The 20,687-nt window shown below is 40.3% G+C and overlaps 1 protein-coding gene across 6 annotated transcripts in view; it reads right to left on the bottom strand.

Moving 5' to 3' along the window:
* Window positions 1-20,687, bottom strand: part of MTA1 (metastasis associated 1) — a 611,607-nt gene that overhangs the window by 374,429 nt on the left and 216,491 nt on the right. For all 6 annotated transcript variants that reach the window (XM_073610308.1, XM_073610309.1, XM_073610310.1 and 3 more), the window contains exon 9: window positions 1,231-1,419. In XM_073610308.1, coding sequence (XP_073466409.1) covers window positions 1,231-1,419 — 189 coding nt within the window. The remainder of the gene's footprint in view (window positions 1-1,230; window positions 1,420-20,687) is intronic.

Genomic DNA, 20,687 nt, shown 5'->3' with positions numbered 1-20,687 from the left:
GGCCCAACGTCATTTCTTATCCCACCTTGGTCTCAGCTGACATTGGATTAAAGTAGCACCATCACAACACGACCCAGCTCATCAATCATTGCTTATCCCGGAACACACTCAAGGCCTACCACACAGCTTGGAATGCCTTCTGCAAGTTTCTGGCATCCTGCCCCAGGGCAACGTCAGACACGAAGCACGTACTAGCTTTCATTTCATATTGCCACACACAATTGGCTTTATCACACAACACCATCAGGCTATATTTAGCCGGCATCCAACACTTACTGGCCTTACAGGATCCTGCAAAGCCATCCTTGTACGCAGCCCATGCGATCGGAGCCATCCTGAGTGGCATTCAGAAGCAGCAGCCCATAGCCAACTCCAAACGCTTGCCCATCACGAGTACCATCTTCAGAGAGATGTCGACTATCCTCTCTCATTCCCCATTTGGCTTTCTTCCCAGCTTGGTCATTCAAGTGGCCATCTACCTAGCCTACTACGGTTTTTTTGCAGCCTAGCGAGTTTACCTGCAATAGCCCTGCCAGCCAAGTGCTGTGTAGACGTCACCTGGCTTGCTTCCAAGATCATTTCATTCTCCACCTCGCAGTATCCAAAACCTAGCAATCTGGCCGCCGGGTTCGACATCCATCTTTTCAAGGCAAACCTCTGGTGCCCAGTAGCAACACTTGACCGCCTACTGTCGCTCCTACTCAGCCAGTCGAACTCTAGTCCCCTACCTTTCCCGACCTTGAGTGGCTGCCATTTCATTAAGCATGTCAGGATCCTCTTGCGCAACCTAGGCCTCGACACCAGTCGGTACTCTGGACACTGGTGGAAATCCGCCTGCTTTGCCCGATACATCCTGAATCCTCAGGTAGAAATGTCACAAGCATGTACCAAACTTGCTCAGTAAATAACACTAAACCAATAAAGATCTTTCACCCCCTACCTGAATGTTTTTGCCCCCTTTTTTGGTATACCGACCAGCGGACCAGGGCACACTTCAGGTCCATTTCATGTTGCAAGTCTTGTGGCGCGTTTATGTGGTTCACATCTATCCCGGTTGAAGGGCTTTGAATACACACACACACACACACATACACACAAACTGTATATTGTCATTGGGATAGCAAAGGATATTATGGTTTATCATCAATATCAAATATGACACTGCATTATCTTTCATTGAAGATACAGGCAAAAAATATCATTTCGTTTGCATGAATTCATTCTACTCACAAAATCTTGCTGAATATCAGTAAAGTCTTTGCCATACTTCTCCAGAGCTTCTTCAAACAGATTGGCTTCTGAAGCAGACCATTCCTCCATTTCATCTCGACAAAGCACAGGACCTCCTTGGGGTACTAATGCAGAAATGGCTTTGGAGATATCATAACAATTTTTGTGCAGTGTGTCCATAGCATGGAACTACAGCAAATAAAATACAGAAAAGTTATTAAGTGATGCTTTTTTATCAATTATTTTATGACATGTAAAAATGTAATTAAAACAAAAAACTAGAGGTTTTCTTAGGCAGACATATTTTTTAACGTGTCTTACCCTCTATACAGCCATATAACACATATGTACCTTGATAAATGCATAGGCAGGCTACCATGAGTTGCATGGGGTCATTTAGTCCCCACATGCTATTTGCATCTTGTGATTGCAAAGGCTGACTAGGAAATGCTTACCCTGTGCACTGATGCTGTCAAAGATGTAGATAGCATGAAGGGGACTGAGCAACATCCAGTTTGACACAAGCTTGAATTATTGAAAATATATTTTAAACTTTAGACTGAGTAGGAAGCTTTGACTTTGGTTAACCACTTCAGCCCCGGAGGATTTTACCCCCTTCCTGACCAGAGCACTTTTTGCGATTCGGCACTGTCGCTTCAACTGACAATTGTGCGGTCGTGTGACGTTGTACCCAAACAAAATTGACGTCCTTTTTTTCCCACAAATAGAGCAATAAGGCATATATTGATTGGTTTGTGCAAAATTTATAGCATCTACAAAAGAGGGGATAGTTTTATGGCATTTTTATTTTTAATTTTTTTTATTAGTAATGGCGGCGATCTGCAAATTTTTTCAGGACTGCGACATTATGGTGGACACATCAGACATTTTTGACACTATTTTGGGTCCATTGTCATTTATACAGCGATCAATACTTTAAAAATGTATTGATTACTGTGTAAACGACACTGGCAGTGAAGGGGTTAACCACTAGGGGGCAGTGAAGGGGTTAAGTGTGTCCTAGGGAGTGATTTTAACTGTTAGGGGGTGGACTTCAACACACAGGACAGTGATCACAGCTCTCGATGAGAGAGAGCGGTGATCACTGTCCTGTCACTAGGCAGAACGGGGAAATGCTTTGTTTACAAAAGCACCTCTCCGTTCTTCCTCTCCGTGACACGATCGCAGGCACCCGGACATCGAGTATGCGGGACCCGCGGTCACGGAGACCACAGCGGGCGCGCGCCCGCGACACCACTTCTTAAAGGGGACGTACCTGTACGCCCTTATGCCTACCAGCGCCATTCTGCCGACGTACATCGACGTGCGCTGGTCAGCAAGCGGTTAAAAATGTAAAACATATTACAATGTAATGTAAAACCAGTTTTCTAAAGGGACTGTTTTAACATTTTTTGCACGTGAAAAACTGCACATTTTGCCCTAAAGCATGAACACACTATATGTGTCATCTGAAGGCTAAACTTCTGGAAAATAAAATGGTGGTAGTTTTTTTTTTTTTATATGACATATTAGCGCACATTCTGTAAAAAAAAAAAAAAAAAAAAAAAAAAAAACTTAAAAAAAAAAAAAAAAACACATAAATAAGTGACATTAAACCCAGACTATTAAAAAAAAAATCTCTTTACATGCTATATAACAGTATCAAAAGACAAAAAAACAGTGCTCTATGGGTAGGAGCCAAAATGATTGTTTATTATATATATATATATATATATATATATATATATATATATATATATATATATATATATATATATATACATACACACACACACACACACACACACACACACACACACACATACATACATACATATATATACATACACACACATACATACACACACACCATAGACTGGATTCAAAACGGTTAACCAACAAACTACAAAAGGGTGTTGGTGCTGGTACAGCTTTGATAAAGCGCATGCACGCGAAAAATGAAAGCTATGGCAACCTTTTCAGCTTGCGGTCCACCAATACATCCAGGGTTCCTGCTTCCGGAATAGCGCTGATGTCGTGTCAGTGGTTATGCTCGGCTTTCCCGGCTCCATCCTCCAGCGGTGGCAGACACACTACATCCTAAACAGCTTGGCACAACGCTGTTGGATTACAGAGGTCAGTTCCAGCCATCATCGCAGCCAGCGTCTCCCTGCTCACACGGTAGCTTTTTTGAGCTCTTTGGGCACTGGCGCCTCTGAAAAACGGGAGTTTGGTGGGGGATTTTTCTGCCTGTAGAAGCATATAACTAAAAAATGCCATAGTGTGCATGGACACATTGGTTAACATGGAGGGGAGTTTCCAGGCAGAAAAAAATAACAGTTTAAAAGCCTGTAGGTGCCGCTTCTTTGAGCTGTAGTGTGCATGAGCCCATAGAGTCACACATGCGGATGATTACACAGTGGTAAATGACATGCCCCTCCCTCCTACTCCCTGCCCTCCTACTGCTAAACACTATGGGGGGCAGAAAATAGTATGCTGATTGATTACATTCAGTAAGGAACTCACAAAAACGCCTTGTTTTAATATATCAAACGTAATTGCCAATACCTTAGTAACGCCTAATACCCAAAGGAAAAAAGTCTTGGCTGCAAATACCCAAGTTAAAAAATTGCCTTGGATGCAGATGCATCTGAACAAAATGAAAGCTAGTGTCAATCATCTTTGATTTCCCCCATAATCGTGTGCCGACCAGCCGCCGTCATACTGAGGCAGGTTGGCACGTTCCCGCGAGCAGTCGTAGCTGTACGTCGGCCCTTTAAGCGGGGATAGCAGGCGCGTGCTCCTGCTGTAATGTGGAGGGTGCCGATACACGTGGCCGACAGTTGCGATGACCGCCAAACAACGATCTGTCATCTCCTCTAGTCAGTTCCATCCCCCTACAGTTAGAACACTCACAAGGGAACACAGTTAACCCCTTGATTGCCCCCTAATGTTAAAACCCCTTCCCTGCCAGCGACATTTACACAGTAATACACAGCACTGATCGCCGTATAAATGTCAATGGTCCCAAAAATGTCCGATCTGTCTGCCATGTCGCAGTCCCGATAAAAATCGCAGATCACTGCCATTACTAGTAAAAAAATAATAATAAAAATGCCATAAATCTTTCCCATAGTTTGTAGACGCTATAACTTTTGCTCAAACCAATCAATATACGCTTATTACCAAAAATATGTAGAAGAATACATATTGGCCTAAACTGAGGACAAAATTAGCTTTTTTTTTTAAAAAAAATGGGGATATTTATTATAGCAAAAAAAGTGATGTCTTCATAAAATTTAGGCCAAAATGTATTCTGCTACAGGTCTTTGGTAAAAAAAAATCCAAATAAGTGTATATTAACCCTTTCCCATCTGCACTATAGCCGAATGATGGCTACAGCAAGGACCTACTTTGTTGGGAGGGCATCAATAGACATCCTCTCTTGCTCGAGTGGAATGCTCGTCCCTTGCAGGGCACGCACGGCGCACTCTGTGATCAGCCAAGTCTATGAGACTTGGCTGATCACAGATCGGAGTAAGGGATCAATCCCGACCCCTTACCACGTGATCAGCTGTCAGCCAATGACAGCTGATCATGTGATGTAAACAGAGCCGGTAAGCGGCAATTTTTCCTTAAAAAAGCCGATCACCGGCGGCTGTCAGAGGGACATCGGTCCCGATCAAGAAGTGCAGCCGTGGAGTCATCTGTGCCCACCAGTGTCACCTACCAGTGCATGACAGTGCCACCTACCAGTGCCCACCAGCGCCACCCAGTGCCCACCAGCGCCACCTATCAAGGTCACCAGTGCTACCTATCAGTGCCCTTTAGTGCCACCCATCAGTGCCGCCTTATCTGTGCCCATCAGTGCTGCCTTATTTGTGCCCATCAGTGCTGCCTTAATTGTGCCCATCAGTGCAGCCTTATCTGTGCCCATCAGTGCAGCCTTATCTGTGCCCATCAGTGCAGCCTCGCCAGCGCAAATCAATGAAGGAGAAAAATTACCTGTTTGCAAAATTGTATAACAATGAAACTTTTTTTTTTTCCAAAATTTTTCCGTCATTTTTGTTTGTTTAGCAAAAGAAAAAACCCCAGTGGTGATCAAATACCACCAAAAGAAAGCTCTATTTGTGTAAAAAAAATGATAAAAATTTCATTTGGGTACAGTGTTGCATGACCACGCAACTGTCATTCAAAGTGTGACAGCGCTGAAAATTGGCCTGGGTAAGAGGGGGGTTTAAGTGCCCAGTAAGCAAGTGGTTAATTAGTTTGCGTGAAAGTTATAACATCTACAAACTATGATATATATACTGAAATTTTTTGTTTTATACTAGTAATGGCGGTGATCAGCGACTTATAGTGGGACTGTGATAGTGTGGTAGGCAATCTGACACTGACACTGCGTGGAAACTGACTGACAAGTCAGTACTTTGTTGGAAGCACCTTTGGCAGCAATTACAGCATTTTTGGGTATGACAAAACAAGCTTTGCACACCTAGATTGGGGGATTTACTGCCATTCTTTAAATCCTCTCAAACTCAGTCAGGTTGGAAGAGGACAATTTGTGGACAGCCATTTTCAGGTCTCTCCAGAGATCTTCAATAGGGTTCAATTTAGAGCTCTGGTTGGGCTACTAAGACAAATCACAGTTGTCCCTAAGCCTCCCCTGTGTTCTTAGGATCGTTGCCATGTCGGAAGGTGAACCTTCAGCCCAGTCTGAGGTACTGAACACTGTGGAGTAGGTTTTTATTGAGTATATCTCTTTACTTTGCTCCATTCAGCTTTCACTCAACCCTGACCAGTGTACCGGTCCCTGCTGCTATAAAAAAAAAAAAAAAAAAAACTCCTCCACAGCATGATGCTGCCACCACCATGCTTCGCTGTTGAGATGGTATTGGGCAGGTGATGAGGGGTGCCCGATTTACTCCAGACATGACATTTAGAATCGAGGCCAAACAATTCAATCCTGATTTCATCAGACCAGAGAATCTTGTTCCCCACAGTCAGAGTCTCCTGCAGGTGCTTTTTTGCAGATGGAAAGGCTTCCATCTAGCCACTCTGCCATAAAGCACAGATCGGTGAAGGGCTGCAGGGATGGTTGCCTTTCTGTAACTTTGTCCCATCTCCACACAGGATCTCTGGAGCTCAGTCATTGTGACTATCAGGTTCTTGGTCACCTCTTACTAGGGCCCTTCTCCCCCCGATTGCGCAGTCTGACCGGCGACCAGCTCTTGGAAGAGTCCTAGTTGTGCCAAACTTTTTCCATTTGATAATTATGGAAGCCACTGTGCTTTCACTGTCCAGCATAATTTTTTTTGTAGCCCTCCCGAGATCTGTGCCTTGCAATAATCCTGTCTCTGAGCTTTGCAGGCAGTTCCTTTGAACTCATGGCTTTTGCTCAGCTACAGTATGCATTGTCAGTGAGGCCTTTTATAGCGAGGTGTGTGCCCTTCCAAATCATGTCTAATCAATTTATGTAATTTACCACAGGTGGACTCCAATCAAGGTGTAGCCCTATCTCCCTATGGTTGGATATTCTAATCCAATCTGGGCATTCCCGAATATAATGGAATTCATATTCATTGTTCTCTTTCTTGTTTGTCAGGCCCTTTTGTTCGCCCCTTGCAGCCACCCTATTTGCGACATAGGATCTTCTGTTCCCTCCAGGGGATTGTATGTCCCCCTATTGTGAGTTAACGGTAGGTACCCAACATTCACCGGGACTGGAGGTGGGGTGGGGTGACGTGGTGGGCGAGGAGGTGTTCCCTTCGGGGGGGACTGGAGTGGTCGCTTGCCCTGGCAACATCTTTTGGGGGGGTCCCTTTGGCCATGTCCGGCAGCCCTTGAAAGTGCAACTGAACTTTGTTTTGTCTATATATATTGTTACATATTTTCTGATTATCTATTTCTTTACTCAGAACTCATGAAATTAATACAGGTATAACCATCTTTCCCTGAGGAAGCCAATGTTGGCGAAACATGTAGGAACATAGTACCTGTCAAACAAGACCTGCCGTCACACCATTGGCTGGTTCTTGCAGTATCGCTGTATATCCCCCTTTGTTTGTTTACACCCTTGCTGCATGTACTTTTTCTTGTATACCTTTTTTAATTTGTACGTTAATAAAATACTACATTTTTAATACTTGTGTGTTAAGAAACAGTATTTAAAATCCTGTCACCACTATAATCCCCCTACCTATTCCCCACTGTTGCTATAATATCAACTGGGATGAGGTGCCATATTATATTGAGGACTATCTAGCTAAACCCCCCCTCTTTTCAAGGTGTAGAAATATCTCAGCAGTAATTAAGAGAAATGGGGAGGCACCTGAGCTAAATTTTGAGTGTTGTTGAAAAAGTTATGAGAGCAAAAAAAACCCCAAGAAATTCTCTAAGTACGTAAACAGTAAAAAAGGGAGGACAGACCATATTGGCCCCATAAAGAATGAGGAAGGACATCTGGTCACAAAGGATGGGGTGATGGCGAAGGTATTAAATTTATTCTTCTCCTCAGTCTTCACGAGGGAATCGAGAGGCTTCAGTAACCAAAACTGCAGTGTTTATCCTCATGAAACATCACAGGAAGCACCTCCATGGTTAACAGAGGACAGAATTAAAATTAGACTTGGGAAACTTAACATTAATAAATCACCGGGACCAGATGGCTTGCACCCAAGAGTACTTAGGGAACTTAGTCAAGTAATTGCCACACCGTTGTTCCTAATTTTTACTGACAGTCTACTGACTGGAATGTACTAGCTGATTGGAGAAAAGCCAATGTAGCACCAATATTTAAAAAGGGCCCAAAATACATCCCTGGGAATTACAGACCAGTTAGCCCAACATCAATAGTATGTAAACTCTTGGAGGGGATGATAAGGGACTATATACAACATTTTAGTAATGAGAACAGTATCATTAGCAGTAATCAGCATGGCTTCATGAAGAATCGTTCTTGCTAAACCAATCTATTAACCCTCTATGAGGAGGTGAGTACCCCTCTAGATAAAGGAAGGCCCGTAGACCTGGTGTATCTGGATTTTGCCAAAGCATTTGACACAGTTCCCCATAAACGTTTACTGTACAAAATAAGGTCCGTTGGCATGGATCATAGGGTGAGTACATGGATGGAAAACTACAAAAAGCTACAAGGGCGAGTTCAGAGGGTGGTGATAAATGGGGAGTACTCGGAATGGTCAGAGGTGGGTAGTGGGGTCTCCCAGGGTTCTGTGCTGGGGCCAATCCTGTTTATTTGTTCATAAACGACCTGGAGGATGGGGTAAACAGTTCAATTCCTGTATTTGCGAACGATAATAAGCTAAGCAGGGCAATAACTTCTCCGCAGGATGTGGAAACCTTGCAAAAAGATCTGAATGAATGGGGTGGGCAATTACATGGCAAATGAGGTTCAATGTAGAAAAATTTTAAATAATGCATTTGGGTGGCAAAAATATGAATGCAATCTATACACTGGGGGGACAACCTCTGGGGAAATCTAGGATGGAAAAGGACCATGATGATAGGCTCAGCAATGGCATGCAATGCCAAGCTGCTGCTAACAAAACAAACAGAATATTGGCATACATTAAAAAGGGGATTCATTCCAGAGATAAAACAATAATTCTCCTGTTCTACAAGACTCTGGTCCGGCCGCACCTAGAGTATGCAGTCCAGTTCTGGGCACCAGTCCTCGGGAAGGATGTACTGGAAATGGAGCAAGTACAAAGAAGGGCAACAAAGCTAATAAAGGGTCTAGAGGATATTAGTTATGAGGAAAGGTTGCGAACACTGAACTTATTCTCTCTGGAGAAGACGCTTGAGAGGGGATATTATTTCAATTTACAAATACCGTACTGGTGACCCCACAATAGGGATAAAACTTTTTCACGAAGGAAGTTTAACAAGACTTGTGGCCACTCATTAACCCCTTCCCGCCGAGCGTACGCAGATGTGCGTACTCGGCTTTCGGGGGTTATACCGGGATGATTCCCGCAGCTACAGGCATCATCCCAGTACTGTTTTTAAGAGCTGGCGATTGGCTTTCCAGCAATAACAACCGATGCGGCTAAAAGCCGCTCTGCTTTTATACTGGAGGAGCAGGAGGGGACGCCCCCCCTCCCGCCGCTCTTACCGGGCCTCCACCGGGAGGCCCGATCACCAATCCGCCGCCTCCTTAAGCGGCTTCGTTCCAGCCTCCTAATAGTAAACACGGAAGCGACGTCATAATGTCACTTCCCGTTTACTCGGCTGCCAATGGCGCCGTTTTTAAAAATATATACAGTATTCAGAATCGCCCAAAACGGCGATCTGAATACTTTGAAGTCTTTTACACCCCCGAGCCCTCCATAAAGAGTACCTGTCAACACCTATTACTGTCACAATGGCCGTTTACATTCCTTGTGACAGCAATAAAAGTGATCAATTTTTTTTTTTTTTAACACAATTTATAAATATAAAAATAAAAAAAATAAATAAGAAAAAAAAAAATGTTTAAAGCGCCCCCGTCCCCGCGAGCTCGCGCAGCAAAGAAAACGCATACGAAAGTCGCGCCCGCATATGTAAACGGTGTTCAAATCACACATGTGAGGTATCGCCGCGATCGTCAGCGTGAGAGCAATAATTCTAGCACTAGTCCTCCTCTGTAACTCTAACCTGGTAACCGTAAAAAAAAAAAAAACTAAAGCGTCGCCTATGGAGATTTTTAGGTACCGTAGTTTGTCGCCATTCCACGAGTGCATGCAATTATAAAGCGTGCATTGTTTGGCATCTATTTACTCAGCATAACATCATCTTTCACATTATACAAAAAAAACTTTACCGTTTGTTTTTTTTTAAATTCATAAAAATGTCCCTTTTGCCAAAAAGTTGCGTTTAAAACACCACTGCACAAATACCGTGTGATATAAAATATTGCAACAAACACCATTTTATTCTCTAGATTCTCTGCTAAAACATATATATAATTTTTGGGGGCTCTAAGTAATTTTCTAGCAAAAAATACGGATTTTAACTTGTAAACACCAAATGTCAAAAGTAGGCTTAGTCATGAAAGGGTTAAAATTAGAAGAAAAGAGGTTTAACCTTAAATTACGTAGAGGGTTCTTTACTGTAAGAGCGGCAAAGATGTGAATTCCCTTCCACAAGCGGTGGTCTCAGCGGGGAGCGTCGATAGTTTCAAGAAACTATTAGATAAGCACTTGAACTACCACAACGTACAGGGATATACAAGGTAATACTGACATATAATCACACACATAGGTTGGACTTGATGGACTTGTGTCTTTTTTCAACCTCACCTACTATGTAACTATGTATGTAACTTATGCCAATGTGATGTATTATGCAAACATTTCTAAAAAAAAATTTCACTTTGTCATTATGGAGGTACTGAGTATAGATAAACAACTGTAGTATCAGACTGCAACATAACAAAATTGAACAAAGTGAAGGGGTTCTGAATACTTTATGAATACGCTGTAAAAAAAAATAAAATAAAAACAAATTCTTTAGGGGCATACTCTGGAATAGAAAAATACAGAAAGTCATAACATTTGAAATCCGTTGGTTACCCCCAACTTCTTACAGATCTTTCAAGGAGATAAGTGTGGGACCTTATATCAAAGCATTGCTAACAAACCATTATGTGTATTACCGAACTCCATGTCCTTTTATTCCATTCAAAGGCCTTAGAAAACAAACAGATCACACTGTCTTCAAGAAAAATTATACAAACCAGTCAAACTGCCGCCTGCCAAACTTTACGTCCAAACTGGAATTGGCTGATGCTGGCACATTCACTTTGTAACATTTGATTAATGTTTGAACGAGCGTCTAAGTGGCCAGCTTCCGAATCTGTAAATCAGATGGCAGAAATCTCACTATGCATTTACCTCCCTGGCCAAGTGTGCCGTTACCATAAATGGAAGTTCCCAATGCCTGATGTACAATAGTTTACCTCAGCAACAGGAGCCCATGGCAGTAGATGCTGCAAGGTCCTTATGTGGGCTCTCTGCAACCATGAAGTGGGAGTCTATTCAATTCAAGAACTGCCCTTACTACACCCTAGCAGTGTAGGGCCACTTCATTACAGTGGACAGGTTTATAAAACAGTAATTTGTTACAGAATGTCTTCATTCAGATGAAAATCTAATACCACTCTTAGCAAAAAAGGAGAGAGTCTAGGATGCCAGATTACTGTATCCTTGTGTTGACTAGTTCTGTATTTTGTGCATACACCTCAATCATTGTAGTAGTATGGACATATACAGAACTAGTCAACAAAATGGCGAACACGAAGGGACAGAAAAATTTGGTGGTCTCTTTCAGCAATATCTCAAGGGGTTGCAATATCTACAAAAGGCACACTTTGAAAGGGTTTTTCATTTGAATGCTAAAAAAATGAACATTGGGTGCTCTATGTGCTCGATATAGAAATGGGCTATAAGAAATAGCTGTGTTCTACAGTGTGTAATTAATAGGGAGCCTACGAGGAACACATAACTTTTGTTAAAAGCTAAATATAATATAGAATTGGTACATGAAGAGTCCAGATGCATTAGAAGGAGATGAAAAGAGCTGTTGCCCAATGTTTCTATTCATGAAGGTTCAGTCTATTTAAAAAAAAAAAAAGAGAGCGGTTTCCTGTATGTATGCATATCAACAGGAATTGAGAGCACAGCACAAAAGATGGATAGGGAGGACAGACAGTCTTTAGAAAATGTGCTACTTGTAGCTAACAATATTGGCAAACTGTTGCCAGGAGTGCACATAACATTTCATGCAGATAATGTCTTGCAACGATGTAAATTGCTGGGAGTTGCCAACTCCAGAGATCAGGTTAAAGGTTTACGATTAACAGTTAACTTAGACACATGGTCTTCCCTACCAGACCATGTTAAAGAAGGAAGAGCAGATTACAATGAAACTGTAGATGAATTGCTAAAAATAATATATCCCTTTGACCTAGGCTTAAAAGCAGCGTATAGAACAAAACAGGAAAATAATGAGAATCCACTTCTTTATGCAAACAGGCTATGGTCAGCTTACTATGTAGGCAAACGGAGAAACGTACACAGAGAGGACCCAGAGTACAAAACCCTCCTAATAGCTAATGCCCATCCAAAATTTAAAATTAAATGTGGATTTTTTATAAATCCCCTTAGAGATTCATATCAATGCATCATGGACTGTATGCACAAATTTTTTCATGTAGCCAGAAGGTCTAATTCTGTGAAATCAAAGATTTATCACCAGAGTACAAACAACAAAACCTGTTTAGCAAGTCACACTACAGGAGAATTTGCCACCTTTTCAAACAGAAAGAGGCACCATTACAATGCCTCCAAAGATAAGATCTATAGGCATGGCCCCCCAGGTACTAGTCAAAGGCAAATAGCCTCATGCTCCCCTTTGAATGTAAATTCCATGGAAAGTGATCTCAGATTACAGCACAGGAAATCAGTTCTGAAAGAGGTTAAGTTAATTAGCACAATTACCTCTCTTGAAAATGAGATTGAACTACTGAAGTCGCATATTCATAATTGGGAAAATACCAATAAAATAATGGAAACATCACAACATGTTCTTAAGGTAAAATATGAAGCATGCCATGCAGATGTGGTACAGTGTAGGAAAGAACTGAAAGAAATAAAACAATCTTTTGATCAAATTGTTAAGGTCCCACAGAAAACCATCTGTTCCATTCAAGCAGAAAATACTGGAGGGGGGGCCAACCTATCTATGCTATCTGCTAGGACTTCACCTTACTGGGAACAAACCTTAAATATAAGCAATGTAGAAAAAGCAAAAGAAATACCAGATCTAATGTGTCATTCAGATGTCTATGATCTGAGTCATTTGTTTTCACCAGATCCAAGGGTGAATGTCAGTGAACATATACCAATGTAAATATGTAAATGTAACAATGTGGCAGTGTTTGTTTTCTTTGTGTGAAAGAAAGGGAAAAGGGTAATAACTTTTGTCTAAGTTATATTTTCCAGGTGCAGGGAGCTCATGAAAAAGTATTTACATATTAATCAGGTGTATCAATATAAATGTATTTATACATAAATACATACACCTAAAGTAATGTATATTAGGCTAGGTATTCAAACATGGTTATTAGTAATACAGGTGTTTATCTTCCCCAAAGGATCAGAAGACTGCCATAAATATTCAAAGGTATAGGGTACAAGTAGTGTTTAGTACAGAAGCCTACTCTTGCTTCATTTTATATATTTTTTATTTATGTATTTGTTTTTGGTTGGCGTTCTTGGTTTTTGTTTGTTTTTTTTTTTGTTTCCTTTCTCCTGTTTGCGTAAACACATAACAATTCATTTGCGATTTATCAAAGCTCTATCCAGGATGTATGGGTTCAATCTAAATGAATGTGTGTGTCTGAGTGATGGAATGCATGGGTATGAACTGTCCATGTGTAAAGAAAGATTTTTTTTTTTTTTTTTTTTGTAGGGATATACTCACCATTGTTTTTATAGCCAACAATAAGTGTGATCACACTAATGCGCATGCTTTGTACTGTTGATGATTATTTTATTAATTTTTCTCGTTTGTAATGAGCTCAATACTGGTACCAGTTTAAATTAATACTTTTTTTTTACAAGTTTATATGTATTCGCGAATAAATAACCTGTGCACAGATAAGAGATCTCCATCCCTATAACTCTGAGAAACTGTAGGGATTTTGTTTTGATAATTTTTCCTTTTCTGTGGCTTAGAGTGAAGTTTCATTCACTCTAATACGTGGAAAATACATAACAATGCATTGCTTTGCACCCTGTGGCATCTTATGGATTCAGTAGATCTGGTGTTTTGTTTTTCCTTCCAAATTGACACATGTGCTGTTAATATGTGTAAAGGTTTTATGTCTACAGGTTGTCTTCTTAAACTTTAAGTACTCTCAGCTGGAAGTCTGTTCCAATCATCCACTACTAGTTTAGTCCATTATGAACCTCTCAGATAGGTACAGTGAGGTGTTATTAATTTTTGAGTTTTGTATTTTAGGAGAAATACACAGACAAGGACAAATGATTGGACCCAGATTGGACAAAGTACTTTGAAACACAGAGGACCTTAAAACATAATTTTTATTTTTTTTTTTGTTTTAAGGAGAAGCATTGAATCCAATTAATTGCAGTCAGGCCTAACTAAATTCTAAAAAGAAAAACATTTAAACATTTTTTTTTTTTTTTTTAAACAGAGATCCTGCTCTCTGTAATACAAGTTCTTGTGGCCTGATTGACGTGCAAATAGATTTGCACTGAGAGTCAATTAATATGTTAATCACCACCGACAGTGGGTGTTGCCTTTTGAATAGCTACAATGTTTGAAGGCAGTTTCAATGTTTTTTTTTTGTTTTTTGAAAGAATACAGATTCAATTTTTTTTTTTTAATTTGTTACATTTTTTTTTTTCTCTCGTTTTTATTCTTCTTTTTTCTTAACGGTAATTTTTTTTCTTTACAAAAAAAAAAAACAAAGGGGGGAAGAACGATTTTTAATTTTTTTTTAATTCTTTTTTTTAATGTTTACGATTTTTCTTTCTTTCCTATAGTATTATTTATTTATTTTTTATTTTTTTTTTGTATGGTGATTCTTGAGTTTGGTGTCACTAGGGTGAAATAAATAAATAAACAAATTAAAAAAAATAGGGGAGTAGGGGGGAACATTATATGGAGAACATTTAAAATGGTTAGAAATGTTGATATAGAATATTAAAGCTTCCCTACAGCATTTTGGGGATGGACCAAGTTCCAACAGTTTTTCTTCTCTCTTTCGACATTGGATAATTGTTATATACATGTATGTGATTGTAGCTATTACCAACTATGACAGTAACACCTGGGTGTTAGCAACAGTCATGTGACTATTTTCTGTGTATATGTGACATACAATCCTCTCTACAGTTCTAATATTGGGCAGTCATCATATGTGGTCATTGATCAATTTTTTGTTTGTTGGTCAGTTTTCTTTTTCGTGCCATAACTAAGTTCAAAGAGCATTGTGTGAATATCCTATAGATATACTGGGACTGGTGAGACTCATAGTGATTGGCAAATAGCAGGGAGTATAGTACAATTGTACTTAAGAGTAATTTAGTTTGATTGTTCCTGAAGCCACTAGTGACTGATGACATCACACTTATCCGTATTCTGAAATCAAGTTATTTTGGTCTGCATAGGCGACACTGCCTAATCTGCACTGAAAACTCTTAAAGTGATGACCTCTTCCGTAGCCTGCTAAAGGCAGGATTCATACAGTAGCTACACACGGTAGCCAAGGACGGAGCTAAATGCCCAAAGGTTTGGCACCAGCCAAGGTTGAACTGTACCCAGTTTCAGTAAAAGGAGTTAGTGGTGAGTTGCGATGGCAACAAAACTCCCCGGAACACGTGAAGGGTCATACACGCACACACAACGTGGTATTCCACAGAAGGTGGGGCAGAGGTACTTGCAGGCATATGACAATGGAGGAAGAAAGATGGGGGGATGAAAATCAGACACCTGGCTGAAGGGCGTAACCATTCAAATTGTTACACATGTCACTGGGAAAGGGGTCTCATTACTATGTCGCAGTATATCTATGACAATTCTAATCAAAGGTCCTTACGGCTCAGACTTACCAGACAAGCATTCAGTTGAATGCATATGTTTTAAATGTACTTGTGTTTTTATTTCTCTACCTTTGTCCACATTAATAAAGTATAATCTTAGAAAGCCAGGAAAAGCTGGTCCCCAGGCTATTATTGTATGCTGTATCCACTTGGAATCACCAGTGAAGGCCGTCCCAGAAGCAAGGGCAACAGGACCAGATTCGCCTTATGGACTTTCGTACTGTTATTATCGGACTATTGTTATTATTGGACTGTTGAGAACAAGGATCCTCATGTTTTTTTTTTTTTTTTTTTTTCTCCTTATTGTTTTGTTTTGGTGCTGCTTCTCATGATTTCTATTTTGGACTTATGACATCCAGAACAAGTGATGACTACCAATACTGGGATCCAGAAGTGTGAACTGTAGAGATGGAGAGTTTAAAAGTTTTTTTTTTTTCTTCTCAAAGAGTTTTATTTCATTTCAGAGGACAAAGTCAAACGTGCCAGATATTGAAGGAGATTGCACATAATTATTACACCATTACACCATTATTCTAGGTGTGGCCGAGTCTCATATTTTCAACTGGCCACAAGGGGCCAGCTGTTGCCTTATGGGATTATGTGAAATCTCCATTAATCACTGTAAAATATTGCAATTAGAAATATATTTCAGTTAGAGGGAAATATATTTAAAATACTTAGTGTTGTGTTGGTGTTATTGTAATTAGTTCAACTTCAAAGGTTGGCCTTTTGTTCTCCCTGAGAACATCTTCCCTGGGTTGTAAACAACAGCCTTCTTTGACTCATCCAATCAGGCTGTGCCCAATATACATTTACTAGGTACAGTGACCAATTAGGGAGAATTATATTAGCCACACTACAGAAAGGAGGGGGGGGATATAATGCATTGTGACCAAGCTAACTCACTCTTTGGTGTGGGAACAGACAGCAGTCACCATGGGCTGACCTGAAGTTATCAGGTAATCTAATATACTTGTATTTTATACTGTACTGTAAATATGGGTGTTGTGGGTAATTTGTAAATACCATGTAAGCCAGGAGACCTACACTGTACATTGTGTTGTAAATACTGTTGGGTGTGTACTTTGTATAGATTATGTAACCCTATTAATAAATGTGTATTGCGGAACGAACTACCTCTTTGTTGTAAGATCTCTCAGATCTAGATATGTATATGTCCATACTACTACAATGATTGAGGTGTATGCACAAAATACAGAACTAGTCAACACTTGTGAAGTACCAAATATGGAGGTCTTGCATCTTAAGTGATGGACACCTTCTCGGACAATGTCAGCAGCAGGATATCCCAGATGTTCTCGAAGGACATTTTTTTCAAAACCAACAATATCAGAGTAAAAAGGTTAGTTCACATTTCCTTACTTAAAAAAAACAAAAAAACTCACTATGCATTAGTGCCCTATAACAGTGGTCATCAACCCTGTCCCCAGGGCCCTCTAACAGGCCAGGTTTGCAAAACAACTGAAATACATCACAGGTGATATAATTTGCTGCTCAGCGATTGCAGTATTCTCGTCTGCATCTCCCCAAGGTATTACATAAAACCTGGCCTGTTAGTGGGCCCTGAGGACAGGGTTGATGACCACTGCCCTAAAATACAGTACATTTGCATGCTCTGCTCTGTTTCATAAAGAAGACACCACCTTAGACACCACGATCCTTCAGCACCCTGGCTTTAATAGCCATGCCGTCAAGTTTAGAGACTGTAAATTGGGGTGGAATATAGGATCTTGAGACAGTAGATCAGTGCAGCGCGGATGCATCCATGGCCAGTCTATTGCCAGTCTCACAATCTCCGGGAACCAAGGCTTTCTGGGCCAGGCTAGTGCCACCAGAATGACTGGCACATCCTCTCTCCGAATTCTGCACAACAAATGTGGAAAGCATAAACTGGGAAGAACTGGCTCCATGGAACTACCAGAGCATCTGCTTAGATTGCCAGGGGATCCCTTGTTAGGGACACAAACTGATGTAGCTTGTTGTTGAACCTGGATGCCAATAGATCGACATCTGCTCGTCCCCATGGCTGGCAAATTTCTCTAAACACGTTCGGCTGTAGGCACCATTCCCTTGGGCAGATCTGCTGGTGTGGATAAAGGTGTAGCACTAATAATAAAAAATTGATAAAAAACATATAAACATAATCAATGCCGCAAAAAATTGCAGTCCATCATGAAAGATCCAAAGGAAGGGTAGAAGACAGAAGCACCGTCACCGACACCCAACACAACTGACTCTTACCGTCAGTATATAGGACATACACATTGAGCAAATGCAGACAAATTCACAACTTGTATTATTCGAATGGTCCACCAATAGAATCCTCTCCCATAGATCCACCAGAGACAGATAGCTGTTGTATAACAATCTCAGCTAGGAGATGGACTCCACAGGAACAACTCAACAGGCATATAAAAGAGGATGAAAGAACAGACTCATTGCACAGACATCCAATTACATCAAGTTTACACTCACGTTTCACCATTAAAAAACGAGCATGAGCCAAAAAGGAAAGCGTCCAGCGCTTCCTACCATCAAGAAGGCGGCTACTCCTCTACACACGATACGTCACTCGTCCCTCATTCGCCCGACCTTTCTTCACAAACGTGCATCATCAGGGGCGTGGCTACAACGTGTGATGCTGAATTATATAGAGAGTGGGCTCGAGTGCCAGGCCGGATATTACATGCGTTCCATCGGGCGGAAGTAATCATCTCCCAGCCCATGAACCGCACTATAGCCAATTGCATTTGATCCGCAGGGCGGAAGTGACGTTCTCCCGACCTATGAACTACCCTCCAGAAGGTCTGCATGTCATCCACCAGATGGAAGTAATGAACTCCCGTCCAATAAGAGACATCGCACCAGGACTGTAAGCAAAGGAGAAAAAGAAACACAAAAAAAAGAAGAAACTTTTATGAACCTAAAACTATATTTATGACATTCAGGTTCATTAAATAAAAACCAAAAAAAAACAGAAAAAAAATTGTATGAAGAAAAATACTGTAAAAGAAAAATCTTTATCTGCATTATGCGTTCAGGTCAAGGGAAGTAAACACTTACATACAAATGGTATTTAAAAAGAGCTCATAAAGCCCTCATAATATTCCAAATAAAAATTTTGAATCTGCAAATATTTCAAATAATATATAAAAATTTTTTTTATAAAATAAACAAAAAATTGTTAACATGGGAAAATGGGATTATAAGTGTGTAAAGATAATAAGGAGTGGCGACCCCTTGTGGCAATAAAACAGTATACAAGCACAATATATAGATCATAAAAAACAAGAATTAAAGAAAAATTATTTATAATTGATAATTGAAAATGGAAAAAAAAATGAAAATAAAAAAAATAAAAATGAAAAAAAAAAAATGAAAAAAAATAAAAATTAACATAAAAATAAAAAATAGAAAATAAAAATAAAAAAATAAAAAAAAATAAAAAATAAACAAGAATATGTATAGCAAAAAAGGGGGGGGAGAAAAGAAAGGGTGTGGAAAAAAGGAAAGGAAAAAAAGAAAAAAAGAAAAAACAAGAAAAAAAGAAAAAGAAAAAACAATAACAGTGACCATCCTATGATGAAAATCCAAAGGACGAGAACGCACATCAACACGCAACAGATAAATATCTAGGCATTGTTGATGAAAGCGTTCACGTCCCACTCAACATTCATCCCATAAGGAGCATTTGTCTGAGCCTGGTAGATCCACTTCGTCTCTAGACGTGAGACTTCCCTGACCATACGACTACCTCTCCAATGCCCACAAAATTTATCTATACCCAGAAAACTGGTACCCTCCGGGTTGCAATCATGCTTGAAAGCATAATGTTTGGAGAGGCTATGTTTTGGAAAGCCACGTCTGATATTAGCCACATTCTCACTAAGTCTGACGTGGAGCATGCGCTTTGTCCGTCCAATATATTGCCTATCACATGGACACCTAATCATGTAAACCACATATTTCGTGGTGCACGTGATAAACGTTTTTTTTAGCAAAAACCTCTTGAGTGGAAGTTGATTGGAAAGAATCAGTTCTCTTGCGCTCATTAGAATTCAGCTAGCAGATGGGACATCTCCTGCATGGATAAAAACCACCCATACTTTGAAAAAAAGAAACCTTCCTTGGGGGATCGATTATATTCGGAGCCACCTGCAGCTTCAACGGAGGAACTCCCCGGTAAACGACCTGTGGTCGTTCCGGTAGAATAGAACTCAGGATCCGATCACCTCGTAAAACTTTCCAATGTCTTAACAAGTTTTTTTTTATTTCATGATGCTGGTTGGAATAGCCAGTAAAAAAGGAGAATTTATAAGAATCAACCTGTACCTTTGGCTTAGCCACCAGCAAATCATCCCTAACCTTCGTTCGGGCCAGGTTGAATGCAACATCAAGTTGGCTCATAGTATAGCCCTTCTCAATGAACCATCCCCTGAGGATAGAGGCTTCCCTGTCAAAATCATCCAGATTGGTACAGTTCCGCCTCAACCTCAAGAATTGGCTCTTGGGAATCGATTCCAACCAAGCCTTATGATGACAACTCTTGGTGTGAACAAAGCCATTGCGGTCGGTTTCTTTAAAATGGGTTGATGTTATAATCCGTCCTTCACTTACTCTGATATTAAGATCAAGGAAGTGCATCTCTACACTACTGGTTTCCTGGGACAAAATGATACCCCTATCATTATTATTTAGACAGATAATAAAATCATTAAGGGTTTCCATAACCTCTGGTTATCAAGACCCCCTCTTACTTGAGAGATTCTACCCAAGTAATCAATTTATTACACCATTTTTAATGGA

This window comes from Aquarana catesbeiana, linkage group LG13 (assembly GCF_042186555.1).
Source record: "Aquarana catesbeiana isolate 2022-GZ linkage group LG13, ASM4218655v1, whole genome shotgun sequence".
NCBI lineage: Eukaryota > Metazoa > Chordata > Amphibia > Anura > Ranidae > Aquarana > Aquarana catesbeiana.
Note: the sequence above shows the minus strand (reverse complement) of the source record. Positions and strands in the feature narration are given on the sequence as shown.